Here is a 21597-nt window from a genome sequence, read left to right as displayed (position 1 = left end):
AAAAAAAAAAAAAAAGTCCCTGACCCTTTCCAAATACGCAGCGGCTGAAAAAAAGCATAGATGTGAACGTGTCCAATGGGAAACCATGTAAATGAAATGTAGTGCGTTGCTGCAAAAAGCACCAAAAAAAAAAAGAAAATACAGATCTGAACCAGGTCTAACACGTCTAGTACCATAATGGGGTTAAAAAAACTAAAATTAGCCCTTTATAGTACAAAAAAAACAGATAATCACTACTGTAAGGGGTTCATTTTTTTTTACTGTAGAACTGTTAAAGTTTTACAGGAGCGATTATTTGCTCTTTTTTGTACTATAAAGGGCTCATTTTATTTTTTTTTTTAACCCCATTATGTTACTGGCCGATTAATCGGTTATGAAAATAGTAATCGATTCATTTCATAATCGATTGATCGATTAGTTGTTTCAGCCCTAATCTGAGCCAAATAACTTTATTTTGGTCTCACCAGACCACAGGACATGGTTCCAGTACTCCATGTCCTTAGAACCCTTTCACACTGGGGCGGTTTGCAGGCGGTATTGCGCTAAAAATACCGCCTGCAAACCGCCCCTAAACAGCCTCCGCTGTTTGTTCAGTGTGAAAGCCTGAGGGCTTTCACACTGAAGCGGTGCGCAGGCAGGACGGTGAAAAAAGTCCTGCAAACCGCTTTTTTGGAGCGGTGAAGGAGCGGTGTATTCACCGCTCCTGCCCATTGAAATCAATGGGACAGCGCGGCTATACCGCGGCAATAGCCACGCTGTACGAGGGATTTTAACCCTTTTTCGTCCGCCAGCGGGGGTTAAAACCGCACCGCTAGCGGCCGAATACCGCTGCAAGAACGACGGTACAGCAGAGCTAAAAATAGCGCTGTTGTACCGCCGATGCCCCCACCGCCCCAGTGTGAAAGGGGCCTTAGTCTGCGTGTCTTCAGCAAACTCTTTGCGGACTTTCTTGTGCATCATCTTTAGAAGAGGCTTCCTTCTGGAAAGACAGCCATGCAGACCAATTTGATGCGGCATATGGTCTGAGCACTGACAGGCTGACCCCCCACCCCTTCAACCTCTGCAGCACTCATACGTCGATTTCCCAAAGACAACCTCTGGATATGACGCTGAGCATGTGTACTCAACTTCTTTGGTCGACCATGGCGAGGCCTGTTCTGAGTGGAACCTGTCCTGTTAAACCCCTGTGTGATCTTGGCCACCTTGCTGCAGCTCAGTTTCAGGGTCTTGGCAATCTTCTTATAGCCTAGGCCAGTGATGGCGAACCTTGGCACCCCAGATGTTTTGGATCTACATTACCCATGATGTTCATGCACTCTGCAGTGTAGTTAGGCATCATGGGACATGTAGTTCCAAAACATCTGGGGTGCCAAGGTTCACCATCACTGGCCTAGGCCATCTTTATGTAGGGCAACTATTCTTTTTTTCAGATTCTCAGAATTCTTTGCCATGGAGGTGCCATGTTGAACTTTCAGTGATCAGTATGAGAGAGAGAGCAATAACATCAAATTTAACACACCTGCTCCTCATTCACATTTGAGATCTTGTAACACTAATCAGTCAAGACACCGGAGGAGGGAAAATGGCTAAATCGGGTCCAATTTGGACATTTTCATTTAGGGGTGTACTCACTTGTTGCCAGCATTTTAGACATTAATGGTTGTGTGCCAAGTTATTTTGAGGGGACAGCACTGTTATACAAGTTGTACACTCACTATTTTACATTGTAGCAAAGTGTCATTTCTTCAGTGTTGTCGCATGAAAAGATATAATAAAACATTTACTATAATGTGAGGGGTGTACTCACTCTAGAGAATATATATATATATATATATATATATATATATATATATATATATATATATATATATATATATATATATATATATATACACACACACACACATATACATATATATACACACACACACAGTAGATATCAGAAATCTACACACCCCTGTTAAAATGTCAGGTTTCTGTGATGTAAAAAAAAAATATGAGACAAAGATAAATCATTTCAGAACTTTTTCCACCTTTAATGTGACCTATAAACTGTACAACTCAGTTGAACAACAAACTGAAAGCTTTTAGGTAGAGTGATGTAAAAAAAAAAAAAATCTGGTTGCATAAGATAACCTTTTGACTTTATTAGTCTTTTTGGGTTCGAGTCTATCAGCATAGCACATCTTGACTTGGTAATATTTGCCCACTCTGCAAAAACACTCCAAATCTGTCAGATTGCGAGGGAATCTCCTGTGCACAGCCCTCTTCAGATCACCCCACAGATTTTCAATCATATTCAGGTCTGGGCTCTGGCTTGGCCATTCCAAAACTTTAATCTTCTTCTGGTGAAGCCATTCCTTTGTTGATTTGGATGTATGCTTTGGGTCGTTGTCATGATAAAACATGAAGTACCTCTTCATGTTCAACTTTCTAGCAGGAGCCTGAAGGTTTTGTGCCAATATCAACTGGTATTTGGAACTGTTCATAATTTTCTCTACCTTGACTAAGGCCCCTGTTCCAGCTGAAGAAAAACAGCCCCAAAGCATGATTCTGCTGCCACCACCATGCTTCACTGTAGGTATGGTGTCCTTTTGGTGATGTGCAGTGTTTTTGCGCCAAACATATCTTTTAGAATTATGGCCAAAAAGTGCAACCTTGGTTTCATCAAACTATAAACACATTTCCCACATACTTTTGGGAGACGTCAGATGTGTTTTTTTTTTTTTTTTTTAATTTAGCCGGGCTTGGATGTTTTTCGTCATAAGAAAAGGCTTGCAACTTGCCACTCTTCACATAGCCCAGACATATAAAGAATACAGGAGATTGTTGTCACATGTACCACACCACCAGTACTTGCCAGATATCCCTGCAGCTCCTTTAGTGTTGCTGTAGGCCTCTTGGCAGTCTCCCTGACCAGTTTTCTTCTCGTCTTTGCATACATTTTGGAGGGACGTCCAGTTCTTGCTAATGTCACTGTTGTGCCATATTTTTCCACTCGATGACTGTCCTCACTGTCTTCCATAGTATAGCTAATGCCTTGGAAATCCTTTTGTACCCTTCTCCTGATACCTTTTAACAATGAGTTGCGACTAAGAAAATGTCAGGAAAGACCTACTAGAACAGCTTAACTTTATTTGGGGTTAATCAGAGGCACTTTAAAATGATGGCAGGTGTGTACAGACACCTATTCAAGATAAGATGAGGTTGAATGTGAAAGCTTAATTTTGAACACAGCTACATTCCCAGTTATAAGAGGGTGTGCACACTTATGCAACCACATTATTTTTATTTATTTATTTTTTTAATTTTTACTGCCCCCCCCCCCCCCCAAAAGAGTTTATAGGTCACATTAAGGGTGCAAAAGGTTCTGAAATGATTTTTTTACATCACAGAAACCTGAAATTTTAGTGTGTGTGTATAAAAAAAAAAAAAAAAAACACACTATTATCACAACCTGTAGATCGACTTGACATCTTTATTTTGCTGCAAAGGAAGCAGGAGGGATAGTCTGATAAATGCATGCCTAGTTGCCAGCTACGTTAGATTATTGGTACACTGTTCCTCGGTTGTGATATGTACAAGTAAATTATCCTATTGCTAGAAATTTAACTGTATAAAAACAGTGCAAAATGTTGTGTCCGTGTCACACAATTAGTCCTACTGATTCCCATGATTGTGAGCGACTTAATAAATTCAGATTTTTCTAATTCTGTAGTCAATACTTTTACACAATTTTTTTTGTGCTTAAAGCGGAGCTCCAGGCTCCTTCAGAAAAAAATGAAAAAGTCAGCAGCTACAAATACTGCAGCCACTGACTTAACATCAGGACACTTACCGGTCCACGAGTCCAGCGGTGTCTTCGCCCGAGTGTGTCAAGTGTGATCTTGTGGAAATGATCCCTTTACTTTGAGGTGGTGAATACAACAAACTGAGCTATTAGAAATCATCTTATGCCACTTCCGAAGCACCCAATATTCACCTGCTAGCAAACAGGAAGGGGCAGTCAAGTCTGCCTGACTAAGAACATTTTTTAGTGGCTCAGTAAAAGTGTTTACTGAGGTTTTACAGAAGGGAACAGCTTATCTGCCTAAATCCCATGGAGAAGCTATATTTTGAGAATGAATTAGGAAAAAAATAAATCACAAACGCTGTTTTAGCAGTAGCAAACTTCTGATTAAAAAAATATCGCCGCCCCACCCCTCTTTTTTCCAAGCCAATCTAATATAGACCCCGATAAATACTTTCTTCTTTGTGCAGCAGCCTCCCACAGTAATGACATCCCAGACTTAGAAATCTCCTGTCACTGGCAGCAATTGCCCATAGAAATGAATGGACCCATACTCCTACAGTAGAGATAATATAATTATGACGATATTCTAATAATCAGCTTTCCCATTACTTTGTTCTGCCACGTCAAATGAGCTGCATGCGGGAAGAAACCTAAAAACAGCTGCGTTTCCTGTCAGTTGACAGGTCCTAAATCTTCGTTCTCTACTTGAAGCGGAACTATTTGAGCACCACAAACCAAAAATGCTATTTTAATTCATTTTTAATATTCCAAGCAAAGTCACCCATCCCTCCATGCTTTATTTTGCAGAGAAATCCCTTTGAAACACTCCCTAGCACTTTTGGCCATAGCCATCTTGAGTAAGGGCAGATTCTTCTAGCATTCTCTTCCTGGAATCCATCTACCCTTAGCTCAGGAATGTAGGCAGGAGGGCGTGCTTAGATGAGAATATACCTCCTCCCCTCCTGAAGATTCCTGGGATGTTTGACAGCATTTGCCTAGGCTTTAAAAACAGAAAGTAACCAAAGAAATGTAAAAAAAAAAAAAATATATATGTTTATAAGTAAATATTTGTTTCTAACTATTTAATAATGTAAGTAGCATAAGAATTAAAAATAATCAATTTTGATTGAGAGAATGAAGTCCCACTTTAAAACAGTTTTTGCTGAAAATTGATTGTATATAAACAAATATCAGATGGTCCAGCTGCGATTATAGGGTGCAATATTTCCTGCCTATTCCCTAGCGAATGGCTGAATTTTGACCCAAAAACCCCAAGTAGTAACTGCAAAGTGCAGGTACAGAAAAGTAAACACACTTTGGAGGATAACCACAAGTCTGTCAACACAGCCTACATATACAACATTCTAAATTGGCACCGCAACCAGTAGAAACTTATCACAAACTTCTGAAATGACGAACAAGAAAGACGAACAAGAAAGACGAACAAGAAAGACGAACAAGAAAGACGAACAAGAAAGACGAACAAGAAAGACGAACAAGAAAGACGAACAAGAAAGACGAACAAGAAAGACGAACAAGAAAGACGAACAAGAAAGACGAACAAGAAAGACGAACAAGAAAGACGAACAAGAAAGACGAACAGGTACAATAGACAATAAGTGCCTCCCAATTATTTGCTCAGTAGTAACGTGGGTATATCTATGACTAGCCATTTGTTACGTATTACTACTGCAGATCTTTACACTCTCACCTGTCGTGATCTTTATCCACAAGATGGTATCTTGCTCTGAATGCCACCAGCCTAGCATAGTAAGCAGGAGCAGGGATGGAGACTGAGCGAGTACATCGGACATAGGTGTGGCACAACTGGTATGTTAACAGTTGAAGCTCATCAGCTGTAAAGCAATTATCATCCCACAAGACCTGGTAATGAGATGGGCGACTCGTTCCCTGGAAGAAAATATTACATAAATAGTTGTTAAATGCTCCAGACTTCTGGAAAACAAAAGTGTATGCTAAAAATACACTACCTGAATCCCAGCATGACTACAGAGATAGAAGTCAAATTCAGATGGATGTGTAATAGTACTGTCTACTGTAGTTCCAGCAGGCACATTGCCACTTTTTCCCACCTAGAAAAATAAAAAATACATTTAACATCAGATGACAAAAAATGAACTGGAGTATATTTATACTACAGAATTGTGTTTGGGCTTGATAGGCTGTGCAAGTTCTGCACTACCCAGTATGGTTCAATTTGTTTTTTCACCTTCTCAGATTTCCAGTAGCAAGGTGAACTGTGACAATCTGGAGAGAGTTCCATTTACTGCCTTAATCCACAAATTTTTCCAAAGAATTCCTCCAGCTATAGCAAACATTAGTTTAGCTATAGCTATTCAAATAACTGCAAGGATATAACATTATAGAATTAAATAGCCCAACAGACCTACGAATGGAACAAATTACATCTCTACATACCCGCTCTGTTTTGTCAGAACAGAAAAGTCTAGTGTGATGTCTCTTTTGTACAACAATGTAGGTAATGCCAGGTCTGTAATCTTCCTCCAGACTGATGCAGGCTTTCCGAATAGCCATAAGTTCTGGCCAGGCAACCTATAAAAAAAGTACTTATATTAAGGCAACTTTTGGCTATATGAAACTCAAAACATATTCTAGATAAACTTGTAAGATGGTACATGAAAATTTGTTCTGTATGCTAGTTTCAAAATCAAAATGAGGTATGCAGCCATATATACAGGGACTGACAGGCAAAGCCACATACAAATCAAGATGCTGAGAGAGAGATTGAGAACTTTTGTTTTTAAAAATGGGGCCAAGGATAACCACTTACTGACATGCCTTTTCTGGAACTTTTTAACAAGTTTAACCACTTCCCATCCAGGCCAATTCTGACATTTCTCTCCTACATGTAAAAATCATCTTTTTTTGCTAGAAGATTACATAGAACCCCCAAACATTATATATGTTTAATTTTAACAAAGATCCTAGAGCAGTGATGGCAAACTTTGGCACCCCAGATGTTTTGGAACTACATTTCCCATGATGCTCATGCACTCTGCAGTGTAGATGAGCCTCATGGGAAATGTAGTTCCAAAACATCTGGAGTGCCAAGGTTCGCCATCACTGCCCTAAAGAATACAATGGCAGCCGTTGCAACTTTTTATCTCGCACTGTATTTGCACAGCAATTTTTCGAACTTTTTTTTCTTCAAAAAAAGAGTTTCATGCTATAAAAAAAACCCCAAACATTAAAGTTAACCCAATTTTTTTGCATAATGTGAAAGATGAAGTTATGCTGAGTAAATAGATACCAAACATGTCACGCTTCAAAATTGCACACGCTTGTGGAATGGCGCCAAACTTCAGTACTTAAAAATCCCCATAGGCGACACTTTAAATTTTTTTACTGGTTACAGGATGTGCATTACAGAGGAGGTCTAGGGCTAGAATTATTGCTCTCGCTCCAACGTTCGCAGCGATACCTCCCATGTGTGGTTTGAACACCGTTTTCATATGTGGGCGGGACTTACGTATGTGTTCGCTTGACACTTTTTAAAAAAAAAAATACAATTTTTGATCACTTTTATTCCCATTACAAGGAAAGTAAACATACCTTGTAATAGGAATATGGCATGGTCGGTCCTCTTTACAGTGAGATATGGGGGTCAATAAGACCCCACATGTCACCTCTAGGCTGGGAAGCATGAAAAAAAAAAAATAAACGATCTTAGCTTCCCAGCTGAGGCGGCACCATTTGTTTGAATGCAGAGGCCAGGCGGGACGTCATAACCTCGTGCCCAGCCTCCGAACGATCATAGAGACCCTGGCGACCATCTGGTACGCCGCAAATCTCTATGGTCACCATCCAGGGCCGGCGGATCCAGTCTCGGACTCACCGATGGAAGCAGTGACTTGGTCAAAGCACCGTAGGGCGGCAGGAGGGTCGTCCCCTTTCGCCACCCGTAAGAACGATCAAGCGGCGGAACAGCCACTATGATCGTTCTTATGGTGTAGGGAATCGCCAGCTGAAAAAGCCGATATCTGAATGATGCCTGTAGCTGCAGGCATCATTCAGATATACGCGCACAAAGTCAAGGACGTCCTCGGGCGGGAAGAGGTTAAAATTTGTATTTTTTGCTAGAAATTTTACTAAGAACCCCCAAAAATATAATATATATATATATATATATATATATATATACATATATACACATATACACATATACATATATATATACATATACACACACCGGAGCCGAGGGTAGCGGTGGAGGTCCTGTCACGGCTGTGGTACGGAGATGAGTGAGGGGAAGATGGCCCCCACCCATCTCCATACCACTGCAGGGTGGAAGCGACGTCAAAACCTCACTTCCGCTCATAGCTCTTAAAAAGGGACTTTTTTTTTCTTCAAATGACATTTAATTTTTTTTTTTAATTGCATTTTAGTGTAAATATGAGATCTGAGGTCTTTTTGACCCCAGATCTCATATTTAAAAGGTCCTTTCTTGCTTTTTTTCCTATTACAAGGCATGTTTACATGCCTTGTAATAGAAATAAATTACACTTTTTTTTTTTTTTTTTAAGAACAGTGTAAATATAAATAAAAGGTAAAATTAAAAAAATATATATTTTTTTTCTTAACGCGCCCCGTCCCGCTGAGCTTGCGTACAGAATCAAACGCATACGTGAGCAGCGCCCGCATATGAAAACTGTTCAAACCACACATGTGAGATATTGCTGCAATCGGTAGAGCGAGAGCAATAATTCTAGCTCTAGACCTCCTCTGTAACTCGAAACATGCAAACTGTAGAATTTTTTAAATGTCACCTATGGAGATTTTTAAGGGTAAAAGGTGTAAAAGAAGTGTAATGGAAATTTGTAAGTTCTGTATATAATTGTATTCTATTTTGTATGTATTGCACACTGCCCTCACTGTGCACACGGCACTAATAATGTTTTCAGTACATGTTTACATTCTTTTGAGTCCTGATTAGAATTAGCCTGCCTAAGTAACGCCCCGTTACCATAAACGTACAACTGTAATATTAATGTGATACCTACGTAATCATGTGTATAAAAAAACTTTTTTTCTAAAAAAAAAGTGCGCTTTTAAGACCGCTGCGCAAATAGGGTGTGACAGAAAGTATTGCAACGACCGCCATTTTATTCTCTAGGGTGTTAGAAAAAAATATATATAATGTTTGGGGGTTCCAAGTAATTTGCTAGCAAAAAAAACTTGACTAGTGAACACCAAATCTCAGAAAGAAGCTCAATCCTTAAGTGGTTAAAGAAAAAAAAAAATAATCTCTAAGCCCAAGAACCGGAAGTGATGTTGGATGTCGTGCCGGTCCTCACAGGGCATAGAGGGTTTGGGGGGCACCACTCACGCTGCCTCTAAAAGTGATCATGTAGCGAATCTGCCGCTGGGACTTTTAACCGACACCAAATCGCCCACAGAGCAAAATACTGAGGTTATGGCATGACATGACATGACAAATGTACTGTGGGCAGTCGGCAAGTGGATAAAGATTCAAAATGCGAAGAGGTGTTAACCCAAAAACATGATATAGGACTGGATGAACTGCAAACCAGGTATATAAAAACCCTTTACTCACCTGTTTCATCTGGCCTTCAGATACACCACCCCTGTAGTAGATTATGCGGGTTGGTTTGAAACGTGTAGATTTGTAGAACTGGATGAGAAGCTCACGCACCATGTTGCTAAGATCCTGAATGACTTCTTGACTGTACAACAGCTCCTGGGTGGTCTCCTGACGAGAGGTCTGAACACGCACTGTAGCACAGTAACGACTGGGATGGCCATCCATACTGCCCACGACAGCTGCAATAGAAGGTTTCTTGCCATCACCAGCAGGGGGATGGGTTACATCTGCCCCCAGAAATATCACTGGCTGCTGGAAAACAGAAGGCCTAAAATGAAAAAGATACAAATGCAACACATTAGGTACAACCTATGTTATACACTATTTCAAGCCCAATTGACCATTGCTAGACAACAAGCTTACAGAACGCACTATTTGACTGAGGTTTAAATAAGTTGTACTCTTTAGGTTGGTGGTGGACAGAGCATGAATTCACAAGATTATGTTTAAAGCAGAGTTCTGACTTAAAAAAAAAATAAATAAATAAAAAACTCAGCAGCTACAAATACTGCAGCTGCTGACTTAAAAATCAGACACTTACCTGTCCCAGGGTCCAGTGATGCGGGGGAACAAAGCCCCGCTCGTCTCGGCATGGTCACTGTTGGCACCCAGCTGTGACTTCACAGCCGGGCACGCACTGCGCAGGTGCGAGCTGCGCTGCGCGATGTGACTGGCAGGGCAATCATCTGGGACCTGCGACGTGTCCCAGATGATTGCCGAGAGGGAGGGGGGAGAGGTGAACTTATATTAAAAATGATATGCCAAATGTGGCATGTCAGAGGGTCACCTTCCCTTAAAGCGAAGTTCCATTTTTGGGTGGAACTCAGCTTTAAAACTTCCTTCCAGCTGACTTGGAAAAGAAGCCTGTCATTACAGAAGTTAGGAGGCTGCCATGGCCAAATCCTTAAAAGCAAGATGTTTTAAGATAAATACAAACTTCTTAAAAAGAATTCAGGAGCTGGTTTTACTGCCAACTACCGGAGGTTGAGACACTGGCAACAGGAAAGTTAAAAGCTAGCTCCTGTATTACAATCGCTCTACCCAGATTGCCTTAGTTTTGTGAGAAACCAATAGAGAGGGGGGAAAGCAAAAAACACAAATGGTGGGTCCTGTGTGCCTCAGTGTACTCTTAAGATTTTACAGTAAATAAAAATCTTAATTTCTACATCACCCATTGGGGGATACAGGAAACTGTTGGAACATACAAAAGTGCAATTGAGAGGTGGAACCACTGACCAACCCAAACTATCAGGAACCCTAGCAAGTCCAGAAAACTTCAACAACCAAGGGGAGACCAAAGAGGATGAATCTAGTGCTCCAGACCTGGACCAATGCCACTGCCCAAGTGGAATGACACCACCTAAGAAATACTGAGCTGGGGCAAAGTTGCCCACCAGCAATCCACCAAAACAGGTGGAACAAGGCCTGGATTATGAGAAATTAGGCCAGCAACCAGGTGTGATCAACAGAAAAAAGAATTCTGGGTAACAGGTGCCTGAAGGGAAATACATCTAAACCGAAGAAAAAAACCCCCAAAAAATAATGGAAAAAAAAATAAAATAAAAAAAAAAAGCCAATTGGAAATGAACAGCCAGACTACATGAGAAGGCCGAAACCTCAGTCCTAACTTAACTTTCAGGATTCAAAGATAGGAGGTTGGATAAGAGCAGAGGATGCCAGGTCAGACAAATTCCACAGTAAGAGTTCAACAAAATGTGAGACCACACAGCATGATCTCAACAATAGCCAAAAAAATTCAAAGTAAGACTGACTGAAGAGGTAGAAAAAGTGAATAGACACGCCCACAAAAGGGTAGGGTCTGCAACCCAGACAAGTGTACAAGACGTTAAACAGGATTTATATAGCACCGGGTTGAACGGTGCTTTCAAAATTTAAAAGAAGGGAACCATATAATCATAACAAAAAGCAAGATAAGAGGGAAGTAAAGAGGGAAATAAAGGCCCTGCTGGTGAAAACTTAGTTGGAGAAGGCAAAAAAAGTTCAGCTATGAAGTCCTGGAGGTGCGTATGGGACACAAAGGTGAAAAAGGTGCTGGAAAGCAGGAGATCCTGGTAGGAGCGAAAATTACATTTGGGTGATATCTTGAGATAAGATTGGTGTTGTAGCTCAGTGAAGAGTTGTGGAATGGGTTTGTAGGTTAGCATTTTGAATTTTATTTGTTGGCGAGTAGCAGGGTATCAGAGGGACAGCAGACATGGATTGGTTGGTGAGTTGAAGGAGTCTGGCAAAAGCATTCACAATAGACTGAAAGGAGGTTAGGCCAACGAATTGCAATAGTCAAGAGACTAGTGATAAGGGAAGATTTAAGTATCATGGGGAGGTCATTTGTTAAAAAGTGCATATTTTGGAAAGGTTACATAGGCGAAGGGAGCAAGATTTAGACAATGATTGAATGTGGGCCAAAAGGAGAGGTCAGAGTCCAGGAATACAACTAGCCCCTGGCACGAAGGGGGGGACCAACAGTTGATCTCAATATAAAAGATAAATGAGAAGGGGGAGAAAACATCAGCTCAATTTTGGAGTTTTAGAGAGCATGGTGGGACTGAAGGATGAGCCGAGGACTAGAGGCAGATTTGCATGGCATCAGAATATAGATAGTACTGGAAGCCATGGGAGCCAATCAACTGACCAAGGAAATAGGTGTAGAAGAGAGTAGGTGGTGTTTGAGCACAGAGCCTTGGGGAACTTCTGTGGAAGAGGGGGGAGGGAATTATGTGCTCCTACAATTCTACATGGGAGGTGAAGCAGGAATAAGCAGAGTCTTGGAGTTGAAAGATTAACTATTTTGAGAGGTTGCTGAAGGGCTGCAAAGTCAGCAGAAAGGTCTAATAGTATGAATAAGGTGTATTGACCATTGGCTTTAGCAGTTAGTGAGTCATGAGAAAGGCAGTTTATGTAGAGTGCTGTGGGAGAAAGCCATCAGAAGAAACGCAAGGATGCGCAGGCACCTATCTGCCTATACCTCCCCATTCATTCCAAACAGTAAGGTAATGCCAGCAAATCTTCACCCAGAGACCATTTGGATGTTTCTCAAAACCCAGGCTCACGAACATAAAAGAGGAGGCTGAAAATGACTGAATTAAAAGGAAAAAGATGAGAGCACCTTGATTCTATATTTTAGGAGGTTATTTCATGAGAGGGCAGCCACTAAGTCCCACAGAAACAGAGGATAGGAAACGCTTGAAAGGATAAGTGCAAGTCACTGCATGGTACCGCTCTCAAGGACAAATTTCTACTAGTATAGGAGCAAGGTGCCCCGGGGTGTAAGGAACCCAGACAGACCTGTGAAGATATACTGCTCTGTGCAGAAACCCCAGAAAAAAATGGTGATGGGCAGCTGAATGAGATGTCAGACACAAGGGCTTGGCCTGTGAGCTACAGGGGGTGACCAGAGCATCTGAAAGCCAAGGTGGCAAGATACCCAAGGAACTATGCTGGATGTGCAAACAGCTTACCACTTGTGGAAGTGGAGCGCACCTTCATATGGAAGGCTCACCAGGCACATAGCCAAAGTACCATGTACATTTCTACAGACATCAGTCCGAGACAAGTTAAAATTCTAACACGCCATTACAACAAATGTATAAGGCTCCAGACATTTGCTCTACCCCCATCATTTCGGGATCCTCTGAGGTGATCTACCCATTCTGAGTCTGCCTGATAAGTTACTACAAACATAGGAAAGAGCCACACCATTTTACCCAAACTGATATTTTCGCAGTGTGTATCATGGTTTGTGAAATACAGTGAGCACACTAAAAGTGAGTACACCATCCACCCGCAAGGTGGTCTACCCACTAAGGTGGATCACTGGCTGAACTATGGCCGGGAAGACCACCAATTTTTAAACTCTCTTAAAAAGAAAAAAACTACTAACTTTCTGACTTAGTGAAGGCATGTTCTTCAAGTACTCACAAACCCAGGCAGCTAGTGCTTATGCGATTCCCAGGCAGCTAGAGGTGACCAAGTCACTGTAAGCAGACAGTGGGAACAGACCATAGACCAGAGATACACAAGATGTTTCAAGAGCAAATGTGAGTGGAACGATGCCTTGCTTCCTCCAGGCTGAGTGATGGTAAACTGGCGCCACAGCTCTAGAGATGTGAAGGCCCGGGAAAAAAAAAAAAAAACACATGAAATTTCGGAAAAAAGTTTTTCCATTTTTTTCCTGAAGGCTTTTTTGTTTTCCAAAAAAATGGAAAAATTGAAAAAAGAAAAAAAGAAATTGTGGAATATTTTATTTTAACATGATGAATAAAATATTTTAAGACAGGGTGTTCACCTTAAGTTTTTAGAAGTTCCTAATTGTGATGACGGACAAAAAAAGAGTAGCTGCAGAAGCAGAGACTGATATTGACAATTTCAGCTCAGAAAATAATTCTGATTAAATGTCTATTGAAACTTAGTCCCACTCTCTTCTTAACAATCCCCCCATCTTCAATTCTTTTTATGAGAATGGGGTTTTTATTTAATTAATACTGTGGAGAGGAAATATGAAAAATTGTTACTTTTGGTTTTGAAAATTGTTTTGTGGAGGCTTTTTGGCTGTTCCACAAACTAGTAAGCAGTTCAGGAGATTGTTGCTCCCTTTGTTACAAATAAATATTATAAAAAAAGTAAATTCTGTTTGTGATAATTGTTTGGCTACACTATTTTTAATATGCTAGTTGTGATAATTTTATGCCAAGTCAAATTGTCCCAAGTCATATTTTATGTTCCTAAAGTAACAGAATGACTTTCAATCTTAAGACAAAAAAGCGCTAATGTAGCATTTTTTTCAATTTTTCCGAATATTTCAGTTTTTTCCCCCCCAAAAAAACACAAAAAAAAACACGTGTTTTTCCGAGCTTCAAAATTTCCGGAAATGTTACATCTCTACACAGCTCTAGACCTGTAAAGCATTTGGCAGCTAGCCAACAATGCAATAAAGTCCTGAAAGCGCCACAATGAAGAACCTAGCCCACTTTCCAGGCTAAGCATTACACACTCAGATTAGCAGGGTCTGGCTAAGGCTTCCAAAGCTAGTGCTGAAGAGCTGCCAATCTCAAATAGCTGCTATGCAGAGACCAACTCAAGCAGCTGTGTAGCAACAAATCTTGAAGTCACCCAAAAAAAACCCAAAAAAAACAGAAGGCAAAAATTAGATTTCATCGAGGGCATCTAACCTCCTAGGACACTAGCAAAAAACAAAGGCCAGTTGGGTAAAGGAGGGGTTGGCTTTCAACTTTTGTTAGCCAGTGCCCCAATCTCCTGTAGGTGCAGTATAGCCCAACTTCAAATTTGTGTCCCTCAATAAATGAGAAAAATGTTGATTGTCTGGCTGTCACGCTGGCCCCATTTCAATATTTCAACCACTAACATCGAAAATGATCAATTCTGACTGGTCTCCAACTTTGCAGATCAGCATACCAGCTTTAAGCCAGAAACGAAAGGGTTAATTCACTTACAATAATCACGCTAGTGCACCACAAGGTCCCAAGTAGTTAAAGTGTGCAGGATTGCGAAAACTTGCATCCTGTTATCTTTGGGTTCAGGGTTTATAGCACCACCTACAGGAGTAGGACACTAGGCAGAAAGAACACATCCATTCCTATGGGCAGCCCTACATAGTATAAACCCTCTCTGCGCTATAGGCAAGCCAGTTAGTCACAAAGCAGTGTGAGACGTATAAACACCCCCCAAAAAAACAGGGGTGGGTGAGGTGTCCATCAATGAACGCTGAAAAGGGTATTTTTCCGTGAGTAACAAATCCCATTTTCTCACGTTCACTGACACTCATTGATTCTTGTATGTGTGTGTCACTGGCGCAAAACCTATCCTATCAATTCAATTCAATAGTGATTTCTTTAGCTGCTGCATCCAAATAAACTTTTCAGAAAAAAGGATTGAAAGTGCTGTGTGTGTGGATGCGCTGCTCCCATCTATATACTCTTTCCAATATTTGTGTACCCTATCTATTAAATGTATTCTTATTTTGTATACAACATACACCTGTAGAAAATCATCACATTAGGCCAAAGACATATGAAACATTATATAAAAATCATATAAAGATCCGGTGACATATATCACATTATAATAGAATCCCCAAATATATGCTTGCAAATCTTCCGTCAGTTGCCGTGATTGGCGTGCCTTTGTATTAATTTCAGTATGAAGTGACTTAGTGCTCCACCACCACCTGTGAGATTGGCCACTCACCAGATATTTCTTTAAAATTGCACCTTTGGTTCATTCATAGGGATAACCACTCCACTCAAAGGGAACTTCTTCAATGGCTATGTTTGGACCTTAGTATTCCTCATATAAAATATGGATGAAAACGATCATCGCACAATAACGTTTAAAACTTTTTATTGTGTAAAACAAAGAAAAAACTATGCACTCACATTTACAAGTGCCATCGAGCCGGCACAGAGCTTTTCCAGCAGTTAGGGACGGGTAGGAGCTGCAGCCTGATTCACCTAGTGTGTGCTGTGCGACCTCCGTGTACCGCTTGTACCGCTTGTATTTCACCCCTCGTATCTGGGAGTTTTTTGTACCCACGTGACCGGGAACGAGCGTGGTTGGTGAGGACGCGAACAGATACGAGGGGTGAAATACAAGCGGTACAAGCGGTACACGGAGGTCGCACAGCACACACTAGGTGAATCAGGCTGCAGCTCCTACCCGTCCCTAACTGCTGGAAAAGCTCTGTGCCGGCTCGATGGCACTTGTAAATGTGAGTGCATAGTTTTTTCTTTGTTTTACACAATAAAAAGTTTTAAACGTTATTGTGCGATGATCGTTTTCATCCATATTTTATATGAGGAATACTAAGGTCCAAATATAGCCATTGAAGAAGTTCCCTTTGAGTGGAGTGGTTATCCCTATGAATGAACCAAAGGTGCAATTTTAAAGAAATATCTGGTGAGTGGCCAATCTCACAGGTGGTGGTGGAGCACTAAGTCACTTCATACTGAAATTAATACAAAGGCACGCCAATCACGGCAACTGACGGAAGATTTGCAAGCATATATTTGGGGATTCTATTATAATTGATATATGTCACCGGATCTTTATATGATTTTTATATAATGTTTCATATGTCTTTGGCCTAATGTGATGATTTTCTACAGGTGTATGTTGTATACAAAATAAGAATACGTTTAATAGATAGGGTACACAAATATTGGAAAGAGTATATAGATGGGAGCAGCGCATCCACACACACAGCACTCATTGATTCTTGACCGTAGGAACATCCCAAAGCAGCGTCTCAAGATGGGATAGGCAAACCAAAAACAAGGAATTTTAAACAGCTGCCTGAAAAACCTTGTGGCCCAAACTAACATCCAAAGATGCAAACCATTCAACTGGCTTGCCCATTCCACAGAATGTGTGTTTATACCAGCTAGGACTGGCCATAGGCAGTGATGTGTTTTTTCTGCCTAGTGTCCTACTCCTGTAGGAGGTGCTATAAACCCTAAGGTCAAGAAACAGAAGAGCTGTGTCAATGAACTTGGGGGGAAAACCCCTTTAATACAAAATCACATGTCTGGCTGAATAGTGTGATATAACTGATCCAGTTTCAGTGGAAAGCTGTGGGCTCTTGGCTGAAAAACCAGCAAAGCGTTCCGGTCTTTACACCTAAATGCTTTATTGTTTTACAGGTGACAAGTAGAGCTGTCTTACCTTTGATGAGGAACTAGCACGTTATTTATGCCTCCCAGCTTAGCATTGATCTTCAGACATAAATTGGAGAGTGTCTGAGGAGAAGTCTTCACCACATTTTTTACTTGCACACACTGGGTTGCCATTCCAAGGAGTGTGTCCCCCACTCTTTTTACTTCAGCTAGGAGGAAAAACACAGGTATGGAGTGCACACAAAAATGTAATCTGTTCTGTACAACTTGTTCCATTTCCAACCAATGCAGGGGTTGTGGTGATAGTTATAAAATAAAGTATGTTGCGCTAATAGAATCAACTCTTGGCTGAACTGTGCCACAAATCACAAGTGCCATTTATCATACATCTTCCCCACCTTCTTGTGATAATCAATACCACATGTTACATAAACAGGTGAAGACATGAAAAAGGATGTGTGTGTTGTTGGACAATGTTACACAAGTGCACATGAATAGAAGGCAGGCGCACGGCCGCTGCAGAGCGGGGATGAGGACGCTCGTGGCCGACGGTCGCAATGACCGCCGGGCACGGGAGGCAGAACAGGGACGTGTGTGTAAACACACAAATGCCTGTTCTGTGAGGAGAGACAGATAGTGAATTCCTAATCGCTTGGAATCACAATCTGTAATTTCCTCTAGGTCAGTCCCCTCCCCCTACAGTTAGAAACACACAGGGAACACAATTAACCCCTTAATCACCCCCTAGTGTTAACCCCTTCCCTGCCAGTGACATTTTTACAGTAATCAGTGCATCTTTATAGCACTGATCGCTGTATAAATGCCAATGGTCCCAAAAAAGTGTTAAGTGTCCAATGTGTCCGCCATAATGTCGCAGTCCCATTAAAATTCGCAGATCACCACCAATACTAGTAAAAAAAAAAAATAAAATGCTATAAATCTACCCCCTATTTTGTGGATGCTATAACTTTTGCGCAAACCAATCAATACACGGTTATTGCCTTTTTTTTTTTTTTACCAAATATATGTAGAATACATAGCGGCTTAAACTGAGAAAAAAAAATTGCTTTATTAAAAAAAAAAAAAAAAAAAATGAATAAAATATGGGGATATTTATTATAGCAAAAAAGTACAAAATAGTGTTTTTTTCAAAATTGTCGATCTTTTTTTGTTTATAGCTCAAAAAATAAAAACCGCATGGGTGATCAAATACCACTAAAAGAAAGGGAAAAAAAGGACATCAATTTTGTTTGTGTACAGCATCACACGACCGTGCAATTGTCATTTAAAGCGACGCAGTGCCGAATCACAAAAAATGGCCTGGTCATTCAGCAGCCAAATCTTCCAGGGCTGAAGTGGTTAACAGCTCCCATAAATAATTAACTTCCACAAGTGGAAATCTCTTCCCATTTTGTGTTCAGGTACAATACCTCCCCACCACCTCTTATGAGTATGCCCCCACCTTCTCTTCCTGACCTATAAAATGTCTACCTTTAAAAAAGTCCATATTGTACGTGCCTCATATTGGCACTAAATCCTCTGGAGTATTTAGCCATGGAGGGATTACCCTGATGAAGTTTACCAGCAAAATCTGCCAGAAAAGTTATATAGCAGCAGGGGCGGACTGACCATTGAGCCACTCGGGCACTGCCCAAGGGCCCTGGGCCACTAGGGGGCCCCATCAGGGTTGCCAGCCTCAGTAAAACCAGGGACAGTATGTAAAAATCTGTTTTTTTACATCTGTCTCTGAAATGTCCCTTACCGACATCCTTTTGGTCTAAAAATCCAGAGATTGTAGCTGCCCCATCTCTCCAGTACCTTCTCAGCCAATAGAAACATTGTGTATACTGTGTGTACATGTATGTGTATACTGTGTGATTGTATACTGTGTGTGTGTATACTATGTGGCCCCATAATCTCCTATTGCCCGGGGGCCCCATAATCTCCTATTGCCCGGGGGCCCCATAATCTCCTATTGCCCGGGGGCCCCATGAGTTGTCAGTCCGCCCCTGTATAGCAGTGAGCAGGTTTATCCAGAATTTTTAGGTGGGCGGGACTGTGACATCACCACGCCAGATGGGACTTACTAAATGAGAGATTGTGACCAGACCGATACAGGAGTTCCATGTACTGTGCAGAAGCGCCCATGTTTACAATATCTCATGTGTGCGGTTCTTTTGCTTTTATAATAAAGAGTGTGCAGTCCACAGGTTGCTGTGGGAAGTACATGGAACTTTATTATATCCTTAAAGAGGAGGTCCAGCCTGGGTGAAAAAAAATTTAAAGTCAGCAGCTACAGTATTTGTAGCTCTTATGATTAGGGCACTTACCTGTCCAGGGAGCCCGCAATGTTGGCACCCCAGCCGATCTTCGGATCAAATCCCGGGTGCTGCCTCCGCCATTCCTGCTAAGGGAACCTGGCACTGAAGCCTTTTGGCTTTACAGATGCTTCCCTATTGCGTATGCACGAAGTGGAAGGAAGGAGGAGGGGGCTGAACTTCTGGGAGATCGGCTGTGGCCCCGCCTCCAGAAGTGGGGAAGGGAATCTGTCAAAAACAGGTCCCCGTTCCCCCCTGAAAGGTGCCAAATGTGGTACCCTGTGGGGGGGTATATGCCCTCATGCTTTGTGGGGTCTCTGAAAAGCTGAGGGCACACCTGCAAATTACAGTGATGGAGCGGATACACAGGGAAAGTGGAAATTACTTGTTTGAAGTGGAGCTTATGAAGATTCTCACTGTTTATGTGGGATTGTTTATGGACTCTGGGAAAATTGTTTAACATAAGATTTTATCATGAGTGTTCTAAAAGTGTTGTCATTTATTTTATCGATGTATAAAAATCCCTGTTTATTAATTCAAGTATATGCAATTTTCTATACAAGGGTGACTTCATTCACATTTGATTACCACAATATATTGGTTTAGAGGGATAAAAGCCTATTTTTGTTTATGCATATGAAACTTTAGGGTTGATCGTACAGTATATTTTTTTGTATTGAGATAGTATAATAGATGGTAGAAAAGCACTGCACTAAATTAGAGACAAGTTAATTTATTGACAATCTAAAAGAATTTCTAGTGTTTTTCACTACAGATTCTACGTGTAAAACTATCAAAGGCCTACATTAGTTCTGCAAACTAGCTGCATGCTTTCAAGTTCTTTAACACCTTTGACAATTACAAAAAGTCTGCTGTTTTCTGGTAAAGTCTAAAAATACAGCTTCTCTAGTCAGGTACAATGACATTCCACAACTCTTCATTTAAATTAAAGCACATGAACTTTGATCATTTATAAAAAAAAAAAAAAAAAAAAAAGTAAGAGGAAGCTCTAGCGATCAGATGTCTTACTCAGAGTCACGGATTTGGAAGCAGACTGTCCCTTGTGAGGTCCTGAGGGCAAGACAAATAGGTAATCAGTCTGACCGAAGTGGTTGCTTTCAGGTAGACTATTATGGCTCCAACTATGTCCAGACAACAGAGAGCGATTTCTAGGAGCATAAGGGCGGTAGGACTAGGGTTTCACTGAGGTGAAAGACTGTTAACCACCTTAGCAAGAAAGGACAGTCTTGGGTGCATTGTCGTTCCTAACCAACTGCCTGCATCATCCCGTTTTTAGCCCTGATGAAGAGGTAGTGCTGAGCCACCGAAATGCGTTCGCTGTTTAAAAAAAAAAACTTTAAAAAAAAAAGTCTGTACAAGCTGGTGTGGCACTCCCAACTTTTCAAAACTTTAATAAACTCCTCTGGGGGTCCAACAAGAGTCAGTCTAGGACCAAAAACCACCCATCCCATTAAAAGGTATCCTCAAGGTTCAGCGCTCCTACAAAGAATGAGGAACAGCTCATTCACAAAAGCCTCACTCAGACAAGTCAGAGACTTAATAACCTAAAGTCCACTTTGGAAGAGAAGACATCTAAGATCATCCCTGAAGTGATTAGATGACTTCTGCAGGGCAGAGAACAAGATTCCAAGGAAGCAAAGGGTGCTGAAATGGGGGCTTGATGCAAAATACACCTTGAATAAAGGTTTTGACAAAGAAGAGTAAAGAGAACCATTTTAGGAGTTTTTTCCACATTTAAGCTTTTTTTAAAAAGCTGAGGGATCAAAAACGCTGGTTAGCTGCATTTAGAGCGTTTTTCCAGCTCAAAAATATCTCTCAAAACCCACTAGTTTTCACATCATAATCTTTGTGTTAAAGTGCATGTGTTCACACCAGAAAAAGGAAGATTTTGAGGTACAATAGTAGATCTTTCTGGAAGTGGCTTTTCTTGTTTTTAGCAAGGTAGGAATGACAGGCTAAAATCAGACTCAAAGTATTGCTAAACCCATGACAATGCATTCGCTATATCTGGTCTCCCACAGTACACAGAACATGGAAATGCAATTATTTTAGTAAATATAAACTGCTAAATACCTTTTCTCAGCAGTATATAGCAGTCTTGTGTTTTAATGCCTGGTGAAGCTTGTAGGAGTTTGCATACTGCACCACTGAGCTGTCCTATGAGACTGCAGGGTC

The 21597-nt window shown here is 41.0% G+C and overlaps 1 protein-coding gene across 1 annotated transcript in view; it reads right to left on the bottom strand.

Moving 5' to 3' along the window:
• The window catches only part of LOC141128352 (protein argonaute-4), a 146278-nt gene that overhangs the window by 9703 nt on the left and 114978 nt on the right, over positions 1-21597 (bottom strand). Inside the window, exons 13-17 of the mRNA XM_073615596.1 lie at positions 17133-17292; positions 9390-9705; positions 6233-6367; positions 5785-5886; positions 5505-5704 (exon numbers count right to left, since the gene is read on the bottom strand). Coding sequence (XP_073471697.1) covers positions 5505-5704; positions 5785-5886; positions 6233-6367; positions 9390-9705; positions 17133-17292 — 913 coding nt within the window. The remainder of the gene's footprint in view (positions 1-5504; positions 5705-5784; positions 5887-6232; positions 6368-9389; positions 9706-17132; positions 17293-21597) is intronic.

This window comes from Aquarana catesbeiana, linkage group LG02 (assembly GCF_042186555.1).
Source record: "Aquarana catesbeiana isolate 2022-GZ linkage group LG02, ASM4218655v1, whole genome shotgun sequence".
Lineage (NCBI taxonomy): Eukaryota > Metazoa > Chordata > Amphibia > Anura > Ranidae > Aquarana > Aquarana catesbeiana.
The sequence above is the reverse complement of the archived record's forward strand: the minus strand, read 5'-3'. Positions and strand labels throughout refer to the sequence as shown.